Below are 21,360 nucleotides of genomic sequence, written 5' to 3' on the forward strand. Positions count from 1 at the left end.
GGTGGTGTCACGCTGGGTCTCAGTTTGCTGTGAATATATTGTTGTGTGTGCGTGTTTTCTTGGACTGGATTACCCTAACTCCTTGGTATGTGTATGTGCTTGTGTGTGCATGTGTGAAATCAATTCAGGGCTCATGTTTGCACTGTAGCTGTCACAGTGGGGACAAGCCGCATAGCACTTCCTTGTGTGCCCTTGTTCTGCTGCTATGCAACTCTGTGGGTGTGAGCGGTGCACGTGAGCTACCGGGGTAAACAGGTCTGTGAAGCTTTCTCAGGGTGATGGATAGCTCACCTGGCTTTCTTACTGAGAGCAAAGAGGACCTCTGCTAATGCCACAAAATGTTTATCTACTTTTATGAGAAAGAGCAACGGTGCCACATCAAGTGAGTTTGGCTAATCTTTAAATCCTCATCTAATTACTAAAGTAATCAGACTGAAGTTCAGACCAGTAGACATTTTGAAAGCAAACAAATAACATGATACATTTGTAGAAGAAAGAAAGAAAGAAACCTAAAACATGGAAAATACCAACCAATTCCTGATAAATGTACGACACGACCAACTTAAGAGGGGATAAATGAGACCGGATGTTTTACAAGGAAGCTGGGATTAATAGCCCAATAATGGGAAATCAATTTTTCAGTATCTGACTAGATGTCAGACTGTATGACCACCATTTTACGTTGTTGTTTTTTTCTCTCTCTCCCTCGTCATTATCAGTACAAAAATATACAATACAAGCAGCTGGTAGTCGGTTTGCTCACCTGGTTGTTAAGGAGAAATTGAACCAAATTCTGCTGAGTTTCTCTCAAGTCATGTCTTTGAAATGTTCAAACAAAGCAATCGATGCTCTCCGACAGAACCGCCACTTAAGACTCGGCTTAAACTCCAGTCTCCTGAAGCATCTCGGAGGGAAACAGACATGAGCTCTGGTTCTGAATTACACTCGTCACATCCTGAGGCTACTGACAGTATTTTCATAGACTGACAAATTAAACGAAATCCCAAGCAATAGAGCAACAAACACAGAAACTGAAAGTTAGTCTTAGCCTTGGGAAAGAGGGCAAACGATGGCAGCTTCAGTGCTTGCCACCAACTGCGTCCTTGAAAGCATTGTTCTGTAAACCTACAATTGCATTTTTAGATACTGGCCAATATAAAGGATGAGTAGTTTAAGCTAAACGCAGTTCTTAAACATCTATTTCTTCACATGATAATAAGGAAGGTCACAATCTATAATTAGACAGTCTAATTATCTCACATATTGACTTTGACGTGTCTTTAACATTAAACAAATCCAGGTATTGACAATAGAGTGGCATTAACGGACTAAACAGTGCAACAGAATGACACCTAAAATTACCAAGAAAAATCAACACTCCTTAACCTGGAGGTTGTGAAGACCTTAAAATCGCAGGTCTACAGTTGGCTGCCACACCTGCTAGTCAGCTCAACTGGAAAGGCCTGTTTTACCCTGATCTCTGACACAACCCAACACACACACACACACACACACACACACCACAGTGAATTTCACTGGATTGTTGGTCAAATGCTTAGATTCACAGGAACTTCAATAACTGAAAAGGTCGTTCATATCGAATTAATCATTTACAAGCATCAGTGTGTAAGAGAAATTATGAGTGGGCACGTGTGTGTGTGTGACTGTGTGTGTGTGTGTGTGTGTGCTGAAGAGCAAATGATGAGTAAATTCCCTCTGTGTAGTTTCGTCTCTGTGTTCATCTGCCTTGTGACGGATCTGGTATGGTGAGAAGCATAATTTATGGTTTCCTGGGTGTAAAAGTAAGGTGTTTATGTGCCAGTGCAGAAATTTGCATAAGATTTCTTAAAAGGGCATTCAGCCAAGGATAGCATGAATGACGACAAGCAAAAAGGATGAGCACCCGATCATCTAAACCACTTAAATAACTGTATCAATATATGCAAACATTCTACTTTATTGAATTTCAAGCTCGCCAGCTTGCCAAGAGCCTCTGGCCTTTTTTTTTTACATTCCCAAGGTGTGGTAAAATACATCAGACCATTCCCAGCTCCACTTCTATTTCCTTTTTCTTCGTTGCCGTGGTGCTTGACCGCATTTCAAATTGGCAAGTCTCTCTTCTGAGGTCACATAGGTCAAAAAGAAAGACAAGAAAGTGTTGAGAAACCCTAAATACATTCTTCTAATCTAATACTTAGTGACTGACTGAATAGATTGCTAGCTCACAGGTGGCACAGGAGTTTTATTCTAAGCCATGAGGGTTTTTCACAGCAGCGGGTGTTACTAATCTCAGTAATTAAAGCTCTGCACCTAAACAGAGAACAATTCAAATTTAATGTCATCAGTAATACGCGTTTCCCTATAATTATATATCAGAATGGTTGCCGAGATAAGTGTCTATTGCCTTAGAAACCTGTCAAAACCACAGACTGAATGTTGCAATCCACTCCCAGCAAAAAAAAAAAAGATTGGAAAAATTAAAGATTTAAAAAGATGGGTCAAATCTGGAAACTTATGAAGTACTTGTAAGTTGGAAATAGGCAGTGTCTAGATTTTCATTCGTACTCATTCATTCTACTCTCCACGATCTGGTACAAAACATTGGTGGACAAATGGAATTACTCAAAATTACAATAATAACCGTCTTAGTTTCACCACAAAGACGCTACACGTTTACATTCATCAACTCAGACAATCTCAAAGCCTCACAACTATTCTCACAACTGCTTCGACCGTTTTGCACGCGGCACCAAGCACTTCCTTCATGTGAACCTCAACCACCGTTTAAAAACCTTAGTCTGATGCCGAAGATAATACAGCACATCTGCTCAGCCTATCTCCTGCAGTCTTTTCAAACAGTACTTCGTAAGCAACAGACACCTGCTGAGCACTGCTAAACAGCCCTGGACCAGCTGACCAGAATGTGCAGGATTCCAGGAAATGTCATCTATGGCCATCAAATAAACTGTTTGTATTACGTTTTCTTTGGGCCAGGTAGACGATTGTATCCACTAACATATGCAAACTGAAAAAGCAACTTGAACTATGCTACTACTTGTAATTTTAAATATATCAATTCATGTTATCCATAAATAGCTACATTTTATATGGTGACATTAGCCATTTATTGTTTATCTTTCAAGCCGATATTTTGCCCGATAGTGTAACCTGGTAATAATGTTTTATTGCATTTCAGCTCTTTTCACTCACAAACTGTATCCACAGACACAAAGAAGTCCCCGCCAGGTTTGTTTGAAGCAGTGCATTAGAAACGTTGCTCTCCAACAAAATGTTTCCCTTTAAATATTCCAAAAGTAGTGATAGAAGAATAATATGAATATTAATGGATTACAAGTAATGTTGTATTGATCTGTACATTTCACCATAGTGAGGTCATTTAAAAAAATATATCTTTACATCTTTTACATCCCTGGTCTAAATATACATACATAAACTAAATATATTTGAAAGTGTCCGATATAGCATGTATGAGTGAAAGGCAACAGAGGTCAGGAGAAAAAGAGTAAAGCAGCAACTGTTGCCAGCACGCACAAGCGCACTTACAGGAAATGCTCTGGAAGATTAACTGCCACATTCAGACATCATCTCACTCTCTGAACCTGTGGAGATAGCATTCGGGAGCTGGCTGGAAAATGTTTGCCGACAGCAAACGTTGCAGACAGCTACAGTGGCGCATGGTACTCCCTCAGAACATCTCTGGAAAATTTCAGGTCTATGGTGCGTGTCTGAAAGCCGCTCTATAGAATTACACACGCCCGAAAGAACACAAAAAGAAAGAAAGAAAAAAATAAAATAACCCACAGTGAGCAAAAAATGAGCTTGTTATTCTCATCGGTTGTTGCTAAGTCGCCCAGAATCCACTTCAGGCTGAAGTTAGCGGTGTTCATACTGTCATTTAACGTCTCCATGCAGCCTCAGTTCCACTCAGCATCCAACTGCACTCTGAATTTCTCTTTCATACTTTGACCTCAATAAGACTCTCCAACCACGTCAGGAATTATTAGCAGAAACGACAAACCTCACACAGGCCCGACTGAAGGTAAAAGTTCTCAAATCAACTCCAGTGGTTCTCCACTTTAACGCCACAGAAATGATTGATGACAGATGACCTTTGCCACATGCCCTACTCAACACTTGTCTGGCTTGTGATGATTTCGCAGTGAAGGATAAAGTGGAGAAACTTTAGACCAGCTCCACAAAATGGGGGGTGTGTGGACGTGCCAACCAGACCCATAGGCTGGTTGTTGGGAGATGGCACAATGCACTTTTCTACGTCTGACCTAAGATGGGTCAGAGTCTTTTTTGGCCTTCAAAATGGACCGTCTGGAGTCTCCTTCGTCCTCGTTTCATGCCCTTACGGGGTTGAAGAGGTCTGTACAAATACCCTCAGAGTGACCTCAGTGTACACTAAAAACCACCGCCTTAATTTAGTGTTGTAAGTTCAGTTCAGACTCTCAACATGATGTGATGAGCAAATGTCTCACCCAAACATATTAATGACTCCACTCGATTACACCTTAGTGCGAGGAGGATCCAGTGTACTCAGCTTGTGTGCAACTAGCCAAACAATGACATCAAGAAAGAAACAACAACTGAAACGGCAGACCAGTATTTCTAGCTGGTTGTTCGCCAGAAGACGAGGTTTTATGAATTGAGAGGAGGGACACTGTAAAACAGGAAATCTGACAGACTTGTTCGACGGAAGTGGACAAACAGTGCAAACCCGTTAACAATGGTATGCAGAATCCACTGTTGAGCCACTTTTCTGATATGATTTATGATCAACTGCTTTGAAATCGACAACACATTGCTTTGCATTTAGAAAACAAAAGCTTTCTCAGTAGCATAATCTTATTATTTTATCATTGTCGAACTGGTGTCAAATTCACATAAGTTCCTCTAACTGACAGCCAGGGTGAAGTTTTGCTCAACATGGCAGCATGTTTGATCAAAGCCACTTAGCATATCTCCCATTTCACACCACCAGAAAGATGTCATATGTCACTTCTCCATATTTGACAGCTCTCTTTTGATATGTGCCTTAACAACTGCTGATAATGGCTGTATGGCAGGCTGTTTTAGTCAGTAACTTTTAGTCCACAGACCCCCCCCCCCAGGCCCTTATAACCATTCACTCTCAGATTAGTTGGCAGTCATGTGTGAAAGAGGCTTGCAATCTAAAGTCAAGTAAAGTGTGAATAAAATCAAAATAAACCTGTCCATTCCATTTAAAGTCTTTTGAAAGGAGAGAGTATTGATTCCAACGCACCAGCTGATCTGATCAGAGTCGTGTCAACGCTCCGTCTGTCCTCCTGTCCGGTGCCATTTTGTCTTGTGTCTTGAGACCCGACACCAAAGGCTTTCTATACATGGCCTTTAAAAACAGACTGTTTGTGCGGGAGTATCCCTCGGTGACCTTTTGCCTACAAACCTAGTTAAGAATTTGCAGAGACCCCAAACTTCTTTTCTTCCTGTCCCTAAACCCTCTGTGGGCTCTGCAGAGACCAGTATGGATGTGCTCAGACCTCAGGCAGATCAACGGGGCACAACAAGAGCTTTTGTTTTTGGAGTTATGGAGTTATTTATAACTGAGACATTGCAGTTTGAGTTTACATGGTTATGAGTGTTCATCAGTGATAAGATTTCACAGAAACCGTGTATCTTCCCTCCCACCCGTACATGCCTTGTAGCAATACTGTAGTATCATTATGCGCACTACAGGCTCCACACTGCCACTGTTTCAGAAGACGGGGTGCCTTAATTATATAATTGGGAGCACCGGAGCCATTTGCAAATCTGCCCTTCCTTCTGTTTTTTTTTTTTTTTAAACCATCAGATCTTATGAAATTAGAGAAAGGAACAAGAACTTGTTCGAGTGTCTGTATGTGTGAGAACAGAGAGCTAATGTGGCGCTCTCGTTAGGATGAAGACAATTCTGCATGGGCTGTGATCTACTTGGGTCCGGCCAGAGCGCGCTCTGACTTGGCTCAGACACGAGATACACGCCATAAACGGCGTTCTCCATCCATTAAGCCCTTGAAACACTGACAGCACTCCATCGCGGCGTCAGCTGCTTTCTACAAAGTTTCACTGTGCACACAAATGTTGCATAAAAGTGGCTCCACATGCGACATGCTGTTGTAAAGCCAAGATTCTTACGATTATAAATACGATTGTAAATGAAACGGCATGTACACAGTTCATTAGTCGCAACCAAATACCTTAAAAGTAGTACAAAGTATCCAGAATTTTTCCATCTCAACCGTACTACTGACATCTGAGACCTTTTGGTAATTAATGGACAGCTAATAGAAGTAATGCCATATCCTGCGAAAAGAAGCTATTAAGTCATTATTTCATGTGGCGTCTATTGATTTGTGATGTTTTGTCTCTTTTAAGAACTACATCCCTTAGTGATTCTTTTTAATTAAACTTTGACATTTCTGTCATTTACCAATTCACTACAAAAGCATTTATCACCTACTTCTGTAAAAAGAATGAAAGTTTACTGTCAGTTTATTAGGACGAGCCTGACGTTTTCAGTTCGGAGCGCCAGTGTAACTCGTGGAGAAAGTTTGGCAGGGGCCATGATTTGCTTAACAAAACGTGCCATTAGATAAATACGCACTGTGCTGTGGCTAAAGAGGGAGCCACGTCCAACATCTTTTTTTCTTTTAGGTTTTTTTGGGCCGTGTTCTTCTGCTATGTCTCTGAATTCAGTGGATAAAACTCATTTATGTGTGCAAATTTATGATACAGTTTTGTTTCATAGCCAATTAAATATGACATCAACTTCTATGAATCCTACTGAAAATGAAGAGCCCCCATCTGAGGATGTAAGACAGCTACAGCCCAATACTTAAACATTTTACTGAATCATTGTTGTCTTGAGTTCCCATAAGGGTGTCGCCATAAAAGAACATCCATGCATCACCACTAGTACATGCAAGTTGTGCCTACACCTACTTATCAGCACAGGTTCAATTAGCTTTCATTTTACTGGTTGTAGTGATCTATGGTGTTTAAAGTGCCAACACACCCGCACTGACTCATGAAGTGAGATCAGGGTATCAACAGATACAGTCGGTCAGCATTCTGGTTTTTTAGAAGAATCCAACAGACAGAATATCTGACCTCTGGTCAATAAGAGCGAGGCTGCAGTCTGTTTGGCTACACAACCGCCCTGCACTCCAGGTTTTGGGTTTTCCAAGATTCAAGCAGAAAGTGCATCTCCACTCATGTATCATGTTTTATTTTTTAACATCACATTAATTACGCTTGTTTAAGATTAAGGCAGATGCTGTATACTAGGAAGCAGTGTTACGGTGTGGTTTCTGCAGCACAATCAGTGGTTTTATTTTGCTTTTTAACTTTTGGGCGTACCTGTCCAGGATGTACCCCGCCTCTCGCCCGATGACCGCTGGGATAGGCTCCAGCCCCCACCCCGACAGACAGATTATAGAAAGCGGGTATAGAAAATGGATGCATGGATGGAAGTTTTGGACGCACAGCTCAAAATGCTGCTCAACTCTGTCGAGTAGTACAAAACATCCTTTGTAATTTGTAAAGTGGGGTTTCTGTTGTGTTTGGAAACTCTTCGGCAAGAGGTCAGGGGTATGCAGCCTTGTTTTACATCACAGGAGGATGTGCATAGTCGTGCCATTTTCACATCCAAAGTAGCTAGTTTAAATGTGGGTACCCCCCCCCCCAAAAAAAACAACCTTTCCCACTGCCAGTAGCAATGAATTTACTCGCTGTGCTCTGGGGGTTACGATGTTATTCAGAATTGGTCCAGTAACAACCACCAACAACTCAAGGGTGTGGCATTACACTGTATTCTACGAGCTGTGTTAGACAACAAAGTGCAAATTTCAGAGATAGCTGAACCAGTTTTTATTTTTGACTGGACGGCTGAAGTCAGCCCATACGGTGGATCCAGCGTAGGCTGCCAGCTGTCTTGCAGAGAGTAAAAATGTATTTTTTTCCCCCTAATCTGTGTGTAGTCGCTGTCAGTTTAAGAGCCTCCATGTCACAAATTTGTGGCCGACAAACATGCGCCTCTGTAAAATTAGCTGCGCCCACTCTTGTAGCCCCAAGCACAGCAACCTCAAAGAAAAGAAGCATGTCCCAGCTGCTGCCTGATCAGAGCAGGAGCCAATAAATACATGGGACTGCTGCGGTCATTTGAAGCGGGACTGAAGGCTGAGTAAACACTTTCCCACTGCACTCAAAAGCCAGATGTTAGTAGCAGTAAGTGGATTTTTTTATTTTATTCTTTTTTTTTTTAAAAACAGAACAAACACCTATTACCAATCCTATCTCAATTACTGCTTTTCACCCCCTTTTTCAAGAATTGATCAACTAATTAAAAATCTAAATAAATATTTATTTTTACAAATTAATATCGACACCATAAATACTAATAGTTCATTTATATTGTTACACAGCCATCACTGCTCATGATTCACAAGAACATGTCAAAACTGTCCCACACAGACAATACATTTTTCTTCTTGAGAACTATAAACCTAACGTTTTTTACAGGTGCTTAAACTAATGTCAAAATCACCAGCAAACTTGTCTTAGAAAAGCATTCATTTCCAAAGGTTAACTGGACTGTTCTGGCTATGTATGCAGGTAAGACATGAAATACAGTGTATCAAACTTGCACATGGATTTTGGAGCATCTTCACTCTCACCTATACTAAGTTCAAGGTGAACAGGCAAGCAGAACTGTCTGTACTGCGATAGGTCAAAGTGACAAAAAGTCAAGTGGGAAGACTGTGCCTCAAGACACAGACTAAACAGAAACCTAAATTTGCCCTGCTATGCTCCAAGGAGTGGGAAATCCAGTGTGATTGCGTAGGCAAGCTTGTGAATCACTGCTGTGTGGCAAAGACAACAGAGACACGGAAAAAGCAAAGAAAATCCGAGACTGCTGAAAGCAAACCCAGGTTTATCTCCACAACATATGCGACATTCGTATTGAAGCAACCTTGTGGGCGAACATTCGTATTATTCTGGAAGTTTAGTTTAGACGTTGATCTTACCTGCCCAGCTGAATTTTCAATCACTTGCACCAGTGGGGGCCTTGTTGACATTTTTCAAAAGACTTGGAAGTGCAAAAAAAGGGGAGAAAGGAACAATGAAGCAACAACGACCAGTCAGTGTTTCTTGTGCATTTAATGCCTTTGTAGCTGATGGCAGAGGAAAACTTCCAACAGATGCCCAGTGCTAGCCAGCTAGCAGCACAACAGATAGCCCGTGAATCAACAAGTTGAATCCCACATCAGCGGCTAGTTCAGTTAGCCAGCTGGCTAGTAACTAGCTAGTAGCAACTGCATGTCCCATGTTTGTCAACAAGCACAAAACGGGAAAAGTAAGCGTTTCTTCAGCCCTTCTCTGGGTGTAAAAACATTCAGGGTCGCAGTTAGCTTTACTCAGCGTCGATGGTGAGTAGGAAGCTACAGCAAAGACACTATAGTCCTTACAGCCTGGTACTGTGACGTTTGGGCTAGCTAGCTACTCGTGCTAGCGTGAAGAAAAGTTGGAGAACGGCTGTGTTGAACGAGACAAGGTTCAATCAGGTGGCTAGCATGCTAACCTGTAAGTTTGCCCACTAACGTGTGAGGTAGTCCCGGACTTGTGCCCAAATCTTAAAAAAAAAAAAAAAAAAAATCTATCCAACGTCGTTTTAACAACACGTCGTCGTCTATCTTTCTCCTTTTGTGGCACAGATGTTTTCTTTTAGGTTTGAAACCAGGTCCGGGGTCTACAAACTTTCAGGCCAAAGTTATTCCCGGCCAGGTCTCGACCTTGCAACTCTTGACAAAACAATTCAAAATGTTTCCCTTGAGTCAGTCGGGGCTGGGTCTCCGAAAAATAAAAGCAGCACTCTGTAAAATGGTAACATGGCAGGTGGGAAATACAAGTTAATTTGTTGCGCTGGCCAACTGGTTGGTCGATATTAGCCCATGTAGCTAGCTAATTCAACGTTCCTTTCTAGGCAAAGCTAGCTAGTTAGCTTATCCCCAGCGACCGCAGTGGCGGTGACTGCCACAGATCAACCCGCAAAACTCCAAATCCACGGAAATCACCGGCGCTCTTCCTTGTGTTGCGTGATTGGAATAAGGTCGTTCACCAGTGCTGCACTGCAGTGTGGCGATATACCAGCTCGTCCTGTCGGTGCGCCGACTATTATCCCAGCGACCGGTCGACTAAAGGAGGAATCATCAAGTTGTAGAATCCATTATTGGCAAAGTGGGGTTTTCTTGTTAGGAGCTGCGTGTCACGGGCGGCAGGGGGAGAAAGGCGAGGAGCTTCGCCCGAATGCAGTCTATGCGCACGATCCTGCCCTCATACCGGAACAAGCTCGCGGCAACATGGCTGCTTGCACCACGACTGAAAGAGGAGAATTGGGGAGAGGGAGGGAGTTCTGCGTTCGGCTTTGCTCGATTTTTTCCGAACCCACACGGCTCATTGACAGATTGGCCGCCATTCTCTCAGGTGTATAGACGGCAGGTGCAGCTGCGCATGCACACAGCAGTACCTCGGGACTCTTGACAGTTTAAAGAAATATATTTTGGCATCGACTAAATGAGTCCCTAGATATGTGTCCCTATCGTGTGTAGGTGCCTCGTGTGCAGGTATTCGTAATTTCTGCCTACATTTGAAACATATTTTGTGGTTACCTTTTCTAAGAAGCAGCAAGGAAAACTGCCCAAATATATGTTTAGTTTTGTTTTTTAAAGTAGTTTCAAATTGAGCAAATATATAATCGGATTACTTCATTAATATGCAGGAAACACAACCACACACAACCACCACTCTTAGAGGATGTTCAGTCATGTTTTACATTTAGTTTGTTGTGCATTTTTTCTATTTAATCAATAATTCCCTTTGCACTTTATATGTCTCATAATGTCTGTACATAAAGAACAGCATAATCCTCACTGTAAATAATAAAACATGTTGGAATATATAGGCCAGACCTTTGAACACTTCACTCATTTATTTCTTTAACTTCTTGTTTTTTGTTGTCCTTGTTCTTTCTAATTGAATGTTTATTATGTTACGTTTACGTTTATGTACATCGTGAGTTGTGTGTTCACATACTTGGCCAACAAAGCTGATTCTGATTTTGATTTATCAAGGTATATCACTTTGAATTTTCTGTCTTGACGCTTTGACATCTTCCCTTTTGGACCTGTACGTTTCCCCTCCTTACAAACGTCCCCTTTTGTTGGCACTCGTTGCGCTGAGTTCAATGACCTCCTTGAAGGAAGTTTATGATTCTTTCTCTCTTGTTCAGGCCACGTTTCCTGACACTCTGACAGGTGCAACGACCCGTGAAGGTCCCATTTTCTCTCTCTTTTAACTGCAGATCCATTTGCATACTTCGACCTGTGCAGGAATCTGTTTTAGAAATGCAAATTGAAGGGGATTCCATCTTAGATATAAACAAAGAGCTGACTTTCCTCTAAATTTTGTACCCATGAAGCCGCCGTGTAACACAACAATAACTACAACGTTTATGGAGAGTTGTGCACATAGAAACTTATCAAACTTACCAAGCTGGTATGATTTTCTACTTTTTTCCATAACGAAGTGTCAAATTAATCCAGCTTAAAATGACTCATCAGTTATTGTTCCTGAGCTTAAAATGTAATACATGGTAACGACCACCTTTTTTAAAATTTTCTTTTAGCCAGTTGATGTCTCCGGTTGCCCTCCAATCTAGTTAGATAATTGTCCCTTCTCCTCCGCCGCAGCTCTAAAAATAAAACGTAAATATATACCCATGTTATCCGTATATGTGACTGAGAGATGCTGACAGCAGACAGGCGTTATTAAAGTTACATGGCAACAACCGACAGTCCGCCTGAAACGATATGGCGGCCACTTGGGAAGTGGTGATGGCGGAACTCTTGTCGGCTTGGAGGTCCCGTAGAGTCGCGATTCCGAAATGCTCACACAATGCGAGGATGTTAAGCAGAAAATAAAAGAAGGATTCAGGAAATGAAGGGGGTCTCGCAGGCTAGTTAGGAATGACTGGGAGGACATCCAACTGGCAGGATTTCCCGATGAATCAAGGGGAAAAAAGAATCACCTCCCTGTTGATGGCAGGAGTGTACTGAGGTTAGATACACTAACACAGGATACATGGACCTCCAATTTTAACATATAACCATCTATTTTTATACGGAAACATGTAGACTCTCTGACACCACAGGTTTAAGTTGCTTGTGAGCCATCTTAACGAGAGTCTGGTTTGTTTTTTAGGAAAATGTGCTGAAGTGTCGCCACCTACAGGACGCCTGATTATATTACAACTATCTATCTATCTATCTATCTATCTATCTATCTATCTATCTATCTATCTATCTATCTATCTATCTATCTATCTATCTATCTATCTATCTATCTATCTATCTATCTATCTATCTATCTATCTATCTATCTATCTATCTATCTATCTATCTATCTATCTATCTATCTATCTATCTATCTATCTATCTGGCTGTGGAGAGGGAATGATTCACTGAGTAGGAGGTTGAACCACAGATTGTTAACTGAAGCTGATTTCGGTGTATTTTAAGTCTCATGGGATGAACATAAAGAGATTAAAAAAACAAAAAAAAAAACCAGCCTTTGAATCTCTCGTCTCCTATCTCAAGGTGCCAGATATTTCTGGCTGGACGGGGCCTGTGTTCACAGTTATTTTTAATATGCAGTCATTAATTTACCCTGCAGAGCTTGGCAGTCTACTCATACCACCATCAGACATCTGATAGATAATCACCAGGCATTTCCTGCGTTTGGGTTGTATCTCTTCAAAAATTCCCTTTGAATGTTGGTGACTCAGTGGAAGGTGCATATATGTCACCGCGACATCTGATTGAAACGCACGCTGATTTTTTTCCATCGTGATGTAAAACATGAGATTTAAATGCGCCGGTGCACAAACCATCCAGCTGTTGGGAATGATTCCCATTTATTCATCAAGGTGTGCAGGTGATCAGACAATCAGAATGATCAAATTTAGCACACGTTTCCAAATATGGGATGAGTTATGAACATTTTGAACTGTTTTCCAGGCAAATTACAGTGTTTAAAATACCATTAAGAATAGCTTAACTATATCTTTGTCCTCCTGGGGCCTTATACTGGTGCCTTGGTGGTGTATAGTGATGGACAGATAGTGAAAAAACATTTAAACCTAAAATCTGATGTCATGGAGACTTTAAATGGGTCGTAACACAAAAATAATGTTAAGGATTGGTACGAAGCTGATCTTATGTAGCGTCACTGTGATGGAAATGTCGGATGTTCAGATGGCGATAAACAGCTTAAGTCAGCAGATAAATCAAAGCACACGTCTGCCTGTACCATTACAAACACAAAATGATCTAAAAAGAATCAAGAGAACGCACCAGAAACACCAGAGATTCCTGGACTTAACGGAAAATGCACTGATTTTGCACTGAGCACTGATGAAGTATGCCAGACAAAGTTGGATCTGCTGCTTTAGAGCTTAATTCTGCCCACAGTGTATTAATTATGTAGGTCACAAAAAGGGAGCAGCACCACAATGGCTAAAAAAAGGGGGTAATCCAATGCAGGCAGGAAAAGAGCAGACTATTAAAACGAAGGAGTGCTTTTGGTTCAGTCTTCCCCCAATTAGCAGTCCAAAGGGTGAAAATCCTGCATAATCTTGCAAGTTAAAGGGTGCTGAGTCAGAGTGTGGGCAAAATTAGAGCTATAAGAACCAAAGGCTAAGGCGGGCTTTTGTACAGGCAGTCTGCAATCACACTGAAGGCAACATGATGTCACGGAGCTGTCCAACAGTCTCCTATATTAAAAAGAAAACAAAGTGAACCACATTACTTATAATTCTTAGGACCTTTGGCCCTTTGATTACGGTGCAGTTTTTATGAGTTGCAGTGATCCAATCAAGTAGGAGAAGTTACGTTTCATCGAGCAAAGTGAGGAGACTGGTTTTGTTTTTCACTGAATCTTTTCGAGGAAGTCGGGCTTTCCTTTGCATCACCAGAGGAAATGCCTCGCAAAAGGTGAAATCAGTTTCAGGGTTTGTTTTCCAGAAAGACACAAAAAGGCTGAGGCTGTCGGCTGCTCGGTGTGCCGCTGCTCAAGGTGCGCCTTCGCCTGAAATACAGACCGAAGCGCTGCCACTGCTCGAAATTACAGAGGGGCTTTCTTCTTTCATTCACTCACTCAGTCAGCCCCGCTGTGGACTTTTACTCACCTGGGTCAGACCCATTTTAAGATTACATATTTCTGTTCAGCAAACTTCTAATCAAATTGTTAGGAAATGACAGTGTTTTTATAGGAGGACTGATGGAGCCTTTTCAGATGTGCAGGTTGCCAGTTCTGCAGGCCTTTTGAACTGAGAGCTGATAACAAGCCGGATGATCCCTTTCCTCATCACTCCAGAGCTTCAAATTTGATTTGTCTGACCACAGAACAGTTTTCTACTTTTTCCGACTTTAAATCAGCTTTTGAGAAGATGGCAGGGTTTCTGGAGCATGTTCACATCCGGCCTTTCTTTGCAGGATAGAGCTTTAACCTGTATTTGTGGATGGCCCGGTGTATAATGAGTGCGTTTGTGAGTGGAATCCTATTTATGGGGAATTTTTTCAACTGAACTAGGCTGTTTTAAATAGCGAAATTCAGTTTTTTCACTCGTTGCTTAAAGCCACCTTTAGTGCGATGTTAATTGTGAGCCTCAAACAAACTATGAGGTTCATTTAGGGACTTAGCTTTCTGAATCATGAGCTCAGCTCAGTTTTTAACTCAGGTGTGTGACCTTTCACAGCACTGCCTGTGACAGCCATGACTGTCGCCGCAGGGCCAAAGTCAAGATGAGCTAATATTTTTCATCAAACAGTGAAATGTCTCACTGTCGACACTTCATATGTATTCAATGTTCTATTGTGAATGAAATATTGGTTTATGTCCGACTGCTGTGAATCACACTGCTGACGAATAAAGAGTAATCCAGTGAAAATAAACCGTGAACACATTCATTCAGTTGTCTATATTCAGTAGTAAGGGGATATAATCTTTTCTTGAGCCCCGTTTAGCCCTGGCTCTCTGAAGATAACAAGTGTTACGCTCACATTAGCTCAAGTTCTTGTAGTTACCGGGCCTGCGGGGACATTATCAATGGGCCTTTTCTTAGTTTTTAAAGTGTCGGGCTCATTTAAATTAGTCTGACATGATTTGGTACGAACTGTAGCTCACAGAATTTGATGGGAGACTGAAAAAGGCGGTTAATTATTCCGCTAATGGAGAAGGTTGAGAGTCCATGTGGTTTTCTAGGTTTTGAAAAGATAAAAGAGAGAAAGATTGCACTCAAGCGATTGATGTTTATTAAGCATTAAATGAAACCAAGTGAAAAACACAACAGCTTTATAGACGATGACAAAAGCAAATAAGAGCGACTCAATGAAAGATGAAATGGGTTGATGCACTTTTAGCCATCAAGGCAAACGGTTCCAAAAGCACAACTTTGTTTACTAAACAGAAAAGCAACAGCAGCAAAAAAACGTTTTACATTAATGTACATAAAAATCTGACGGGAATTTCATGATGTTTTAAATCAGCATCACTGTTCATGGTGAAGGTAGAGCGACGGTGGGAGGAAAGTTTTTTAATTAGCGTAGTCTGAAAATGAGCTGGGGTTCGTCTCTTCTCTTCTCAGCTCAAATGCCCAAAATCTACACCCCCCCCCCCCACATGCAGATAATTCTCAATAAAACTTTTTACAGAACAGAACTTCAAAGACGTTCAACAGAAAAGAAGAAAAGACCAAACCTCAGGGGTATAAATAACAAAGGCAGATGTTGAAATAGCTTCAGGGGAGGAAGGATTCCCCTCTGGCTCGATCTTTAAAGGGCATCGAGCAGTTCCTCCACAGCGACGCACGTCAGGTCGGAGTAAAAGTTGCCCTCGTTATCTCCACCTCCAAACACCAGCAGAGTTCTTCTCGCGGAGCTGCCGTCTTTTTCCTCCTCGGGGAAACAATGGTGACCGGCCGTTTCCATGGTAATGATGGAGTGCCCTGCCCTGGGGACAGAAAGCTGAGGGAGCGTCACCTCTGTCCAGCGGTTGGTTTCTAAGAAAGAAAAAAAAAAGCAAATTGCAAGCTAATAAAGAGCAGATTTTGGATTTTTTTTTACATTTCTATTGACAGATCTATTAAAGTAAACAACTGTCTGATGTCTGAAGTAACGTGGTGTGAAATCGCACATAAGAGCAGTTTAATAAGGACTTACAGCTCAAGCCGCTATGAAATCTTTGAGGTTTGAGTTGTTTTAAATGGTGAAAGTTTGCTCCTCTGTAAGCTTGGCTTCCAGCCAAGAGTCTTCAAACTGAGAGCACTCTGACTTTGATTCTTTAGTGAAAACCAGCGAGGCACACATGACTATTTCAATCTGACATTCAAATAAAAGGAAAGCTACTCTGATACAAACCGATCTCTATGTCAGCCAACAATGTTCTAAAACAGCTTTATCAACAGTGAAACTCCTCAGAGCTCTAAGCCTTTTTTATTAAATTCCACTTAAAAGTTTTTGCACAGTGACAAACAGAGTCACATTCCTCTGCTTCACTTTGACACAGACACAAGCAAACAAACCCGCACAACCTCCACGGTGGGATAAAAGAGCCGGAATCCTCTTTCCTCGGACTTCAGCGGCCTCTCACCTGTGTCAAAGATGAAGGTGTCACTGAGGGCGTTGTTTCCGTTGTAACCACCGTGGATCAGGAACGTCGTGTCTGACAGCACGACGCTGCCGTGCCAGCTGCAAAGCGCAAACACACAACCTTGCTCTGAGAAACATAAGCGACTCTTTTTGCCTAAATGTTCAGTGCCATAGACACAAAACGCCGTTCAGTAGCTGCAACTAAATGGAGTCTAAGTGCGATTTGTTGTTTACCTTCGAGGTGATGGCGCTTTCCCGCTCATTTTGACGACAGAAAACTCCATCAGACCTAAAAACACAACATTCATTTAATTACACGTAAAGACATTTTCTTTATTGACCGGCTGGCGTGTGTTCGTGGCTCACCGAGGTCCAACATGTACATGTCATTGTAGCAGACTGGAGTGTCCCACCCACCAAACACGTAGATATATCTCTCCTGCATCACGCAGGCAGAATGACTAAAAAAAAGAAAAGAAAAAAGAGTTCGACTGAATACACAAAGAGTTTAAAATGTGTTTTTGTGAAAGAACATCTGGATCGAGCCGTGTTACCCTGAGCGGGGGGAGGGTTTGTCTCCTGTGACGATGGGCTGGTACCAGATGGAGAGGTTGGGATCGAAGATGTACAGCGAGTCACTACAGCCGTCGGGCTCAGGGTTGGGGCGAGGAAACACTCCCCCAAGCACGAACAGTTCACCCCGAAACATGCTGCAGCTGTGGTAGGCCAGGGGTGGAACTTTGCCCTGAGCCTGGAGGAGAGCAAAGGCAGCAGGACCGTAAACGAGAGAAGGAACGGACGTGGACTGTGGATTACAAACAGGGCCAACACACACCTCCACCATGCTCCACTTCCAGCTCTGCGTGTCCAGGATGTGGACGTCATTGAACCACTTCTTGTTCTTGGAGCCTCCGAACACAAAGATCCGTCTTGATTCGGGGTCGTAGATGGCGGTGTGGCCGATCCTGGCCTCAGGGGTGGGACCCTCTGCCAGAGTCTCTGCAGCCACCCAGGACGTGTCCTCTGTTGAACAGACAACAAAGACTGTGACGAAGCGAAGTAAAATCTCCTCCAGGTTTATCCTTTTTTGATCGACCGACCTGTGCAGAGCTTCCACATGGGATCTTTGCAGAACTGCATCCTGGCTCCCTGCCCTCCAATCAGGATTGCTGTCTGAGCGTCGATGGGACACAACGTCTGACCCCAGCGTCCTGACGGGCTGACCAGTGCAGCTGCAGGAAAACAAAGTGCTACATCTCACCAACTCTAACACACTTGAAACCCCACATGTACATTCATAGTGGGAGATAACATGTATTCAGGTTTCTTGACAACCAAGTAGAAGTTGGTCCAACTATATCACGACTAAGTAAAATCAGGCTTCTTATTTGATTCTTAACCAGTTTCTTAAAGATGATGTGCTGAGATCTTTAACTAAAAGTAATCCTTCCATTCAGTATATACTGTAGACTAAATCGATCCATTTCTTCCTGGTCACAGCATGCCACCAATAAAACTATTTGTCCGCCTGCATTTAAGCTTTTCTAGTTCACCCCGGTGCACAACTTTGCAGTCGAAACTAATGTCCATGATAAAACCTCCTTCCAGGACACTATGGAAACTTCTCCGAGATGGAGCCAAAGATCCTGAAAATATAAAAAATTTGGCCATAACACAATGACATCTTTTGGTTCTTCACGCATTGATATTCATACAACCTGTCCAAGATGTGTGGAATGACATAAAATGAGCGTGCACAGATCCTGAAGAGGAAAGCCTGAGTTAAAAAAAAAAAAGATGACTAAGAGGACTTTTGTAAAACCATAAAAGATCTTTTTCTCATCTCTATGCTAAGCTCTGTCCTCCTCTGGCCTCCAGCTAAATGTTTAACTGGACATACTAGAATAATACCCATCTTCCCATCCATGTATTTCACCAAAATGTCAGGATATTCCTTCAGAGTGAGAGCGCCAGCGCTGCTAACCAGGTAGCTGAAACCCACAGACACCCGGAAGAGCCATGCCCTGCACATGAATCACACATCGAAGCCTATATCCTGCAGTGAAAACTTCTGACGAACAGACGAAAAAACCAAACTCCAAATGGGATGAAATGTGTGTTAATGTGTGTTCGCACCAGCCTGTGTGGGAGCCTTGGCCTGCCTACTCTTCGTCCTGGCTGCGCTCTGAGGAGGCGTTCTTCCCACAATCCCTTGTGTCTCTCCATTAGCTGTGAAACAGGAAAAAGAGAAGCATATTCAAACTATGTAACGGGACACAAAAAAATGCTCAACACCTCCTCACCAAATCACACAGGTTTCTCTGTGGCACAAATCAACGTTCCATCCAAAAAACTTCTATCTATCTCGCTAAATGAATGTTATTAAAATGAACGACGGTTAAAAATACTTCCTTACCTGCTCCCTTTGTTGTGGAGGCTTCTGCTCCACTAGCAAATAGCCTCTGGCTGATTTTGGCCTGACCTTTGACCTTTCGCACAGGTGAGGTCTTTTCCTTACTCCCATTTGGACACACGTTCTCTTCTCCTCCCATCTTTGCTTTATCGTCATCACCTTCTTCTTCTGCTGTCCGCCTTCTCTTCCTCCTGCTGTTGAGCTCTCGGGCGCTGAGAGGAGCCATCATCTCCTGATGGATGGAGCACAGTGTTCACATGACAAATACTGGAAAAACCGGCAAAGCAAAATGATACAAAGAATTTCTTCTCCTTCCCTCAGAATCTGAGCTCCTTTTTATTGCCAAGTATGTTTTCACATACAAGGACTTTGTTGCAGTGTGGTGGTGCAATGACAATGAAAATAAGCAGGGAAATATAGAGTAGAGATAAACAAAGTAAGGTAACCGAAAACTAAACAAGGCAAAATAAAGCGCACCAACACACAGTTGGTACATATCAAAAGAACAGAAATACGACTGACAATTTGTCCTCTTTTCAGAGTTTAACTGCTTTGAATTGTTATGCATGGCTTTGTCAGCTAAATAGCGTCTTTGTGTCACCATCAATGAATGTGCATCCTTATCAGATTACCTTTGGGGTGTACTCTTTTACAGCCAGGATGAGCTCCGGTTCTGATTTTGACTGAAAAAACAAAAAAAAAAAACAAAAGCTATTACTTTGACCTGCGATGCTGTCCATGACTAAACTGTGTCAACCTTTGCAAATAAAATCTGAACTTGTTAAATCAAGAAATGGGCTATTTTACCAGGTTTCCTCCCTCCACAGAAACATTCAGCGTGACAGTGCCTGTCCATGTCTCCTCTTCCCACTGCTCCCAAGACAGACACCTGGAGGGCAAACATGAATTTGTGTTAAACTAAAATGCTTGACACTTGAATCTTTTATGACAGATTTCAAGGTATCACACAGGTGATATACAGTGGTTTTAACTGTAAGGCGAACCTACTTATTGTAAGGAGTCAGTTTTCCGATAGTGATGGGGATGCGATCCGCATCACTGAGCTCGGCGTTGACGCAGATCCTCTCCCCCCACTGCCCGCTGCTAAACAGCACCACCTGTCGGACAGACGAAGGAACGGCAACAGATACCCTGCACGAGCCGTCAGCACTGTCAAGAAAAAGCATTTTAATAAGACAAATGAATAAGGGGAATTTTGGTATCCAGAAAAACAAGACTAGAGATGCAAATATTAACTGGCATCTGGTTTTCAAGAAACAGAGAAGCTCGAAGGTGTAACTTTCTCTGTGGCTAATATGAAGAGGTGCCATTGAGGAGCTTAAACACACGGAAAACGTGACTTTATCTAACAGCACTTCAGCCGCGGTCAAGACACACTTTAAGAATATATTGTTAAAAACTTTCAACGTTTTTCCTACCTCAGCAGCATTTGAGGCGGACCATTTATTCCGAAAACAGCATAAACTCCGAACTCCTCCATCTTTACGAAATCCTCCAATAACACGATTATTAGCAAAACTCCTAACGTCTATTCTCCTTTAATACAATCTCAAATATTTAAAAACAACAACAACTAAATCTTGGGTTTATTTGCTCTTGTGCTCTTTCTTGCTCTGTACAGGCTCTCCCGCCAGCGCTCTGTGTACAGATTCTAAATTCCGCGCGACTTCTTGGTGAACGATTGCGTGCGCGTGTTTTGGTTCTCAGCGTACCATCTTAAATGTACTGCACAGGTTGAATAGGGTAATTGACCACTCCACCCCTGCTGCACAATGGTAACAATATAACAAATGCACTCAATTCTGCAACTCACTGGCCAAAAGCCAATCAGATGCCAGACTTCAGCGGCGACGCCAGAACGTAAAAGTTGCGTTCAAAAACACTATGTTGTGTTTTATTTTGAAGACATTTTGACATGCTTACTGGTAGGCTGTGACAACTTATTAAAGATTGCTGTTCCAAGTACCTTCAAATCAGAAATACCGCTTAGCTATAACTTAAAAATAATAATGAATCATGTTGGGCAAGAAAAACCCTAATTTCAAATTAAGCTATTTGAGAAATGTGACCAGAAATTGGGTTTTAATGTTTGTTTTTTTTAGCACAATTTCATCCCGATTTAATCTTAAAATAGCATCAATGAGTCTGCTTTATATCACAAACGTGCCAAATTAGAAA

General features: G+C 42.1%; 2 protein-coding genes across 14 annotated transcripts in view; both read right to left on the reverse strand.

Moving 5' to 3' along the window:
* mark2b (MAP/microtubule affinity-regulating kinase 2b) overlaps window positions 1-10,434 on the reverse strand; it is a 47,636-nt gene extending 37,202 nt beyond the window's left edge. For 6 of the 13 annotated variants that reach the window (XM_072376852.1, XM_072376853.1, XM_072376842.1 and 3 more), the window contains exon 1: window positions 9,072-10,431. In XM_072376852.1, coding sequence (XP_072232953.1) covers window positions 9,072-9,122 — 51 coding nt within the window. In that variant the 5' untranslated portion in view covers window positions 9,123-10,431. Of the gene's footprint in view, window positions 1-9,071 lie in introns of all 13 variants that reach the window. The other 7 variants (XM_072376847.1, XM_072376845.1, XM_072376848.1 and 4 more) reach the window with 3 other exon arrangements.
* A 5,312-nt stretch (window positions 10,435-15,746) lies between these two features.
* Window positions 15,747-20,740, reverse strand: krcp (kelch repeat-containing protein). Its single transcript, XM_072376154.1, has 13 exons — window positions 20,601-20,740; window positions 20,170-20,331; window positions 19,969-20,050; window positions 19,794-19,844; window positions 19,165-19,393; window positions 18,885-18,977; window positions 17,849-17,980; window positions 17,584-17,771; window positions 17,303-17,499; window positions 17,115-17,209; window positions 16,983-17,037; window positions 16,750-16,847; window positions 15,747-16,159 (listed from the first exon to the last, which is right to left on the reverse strand). Exons 1-13 carry the CDS (start codon window positions 20,660-20,662, stop codon window positions 15,933-15,935), a joined length of 1,671 nt encoding a protein of 556 aa, XP_072232255.1. The 5' UTR covers window positions 20,663-20,740; the 3' UTR covers window positions 15,747-15,932.
* Window positions 20,741-21,360: the final 620 nt, after the last annotated feature.

This window comes from Leuresthes tenuis, unplaced genomic scaffold (genome assembly GCF_036924035.1).
Source record: "Leuresthes tenuis unplaced genomic scaffold, fLeuTen1.0.hap1 SCAF_22, whole genome shotgun sequence".
NCBI classification, from domain to species: Eukaryota; Metazoa; Chordata; class Actinopteri; order Atheriniformes; family Atherinopsidae; genus Leuresthes; species Leuresthes tenuis.

Coding starts and splice junctions, on each gene's coding strand:
- krcp (XM_072376154.1), bottom strand. CDS start 20,662: ATGGAGGAGTTCGGAGTTTATGCTGTTTTCGGAATAAATGGTCCGCCT. Junction 17,500..17,583: donor GGAAGTGGAGCATGGTGGAG/GTGTGTGTTGGC, acceptor GCTCTCCTCCAG/GCTCAGGGCAAAGTTCCACC. Junction 17,210..17,302: donor AAACCCTCCCCCCGCTCAGG/GTAACACGGCTC, acceptor TCTTTTTTTTAG/TCATTCTGCCTGCGTGATGC.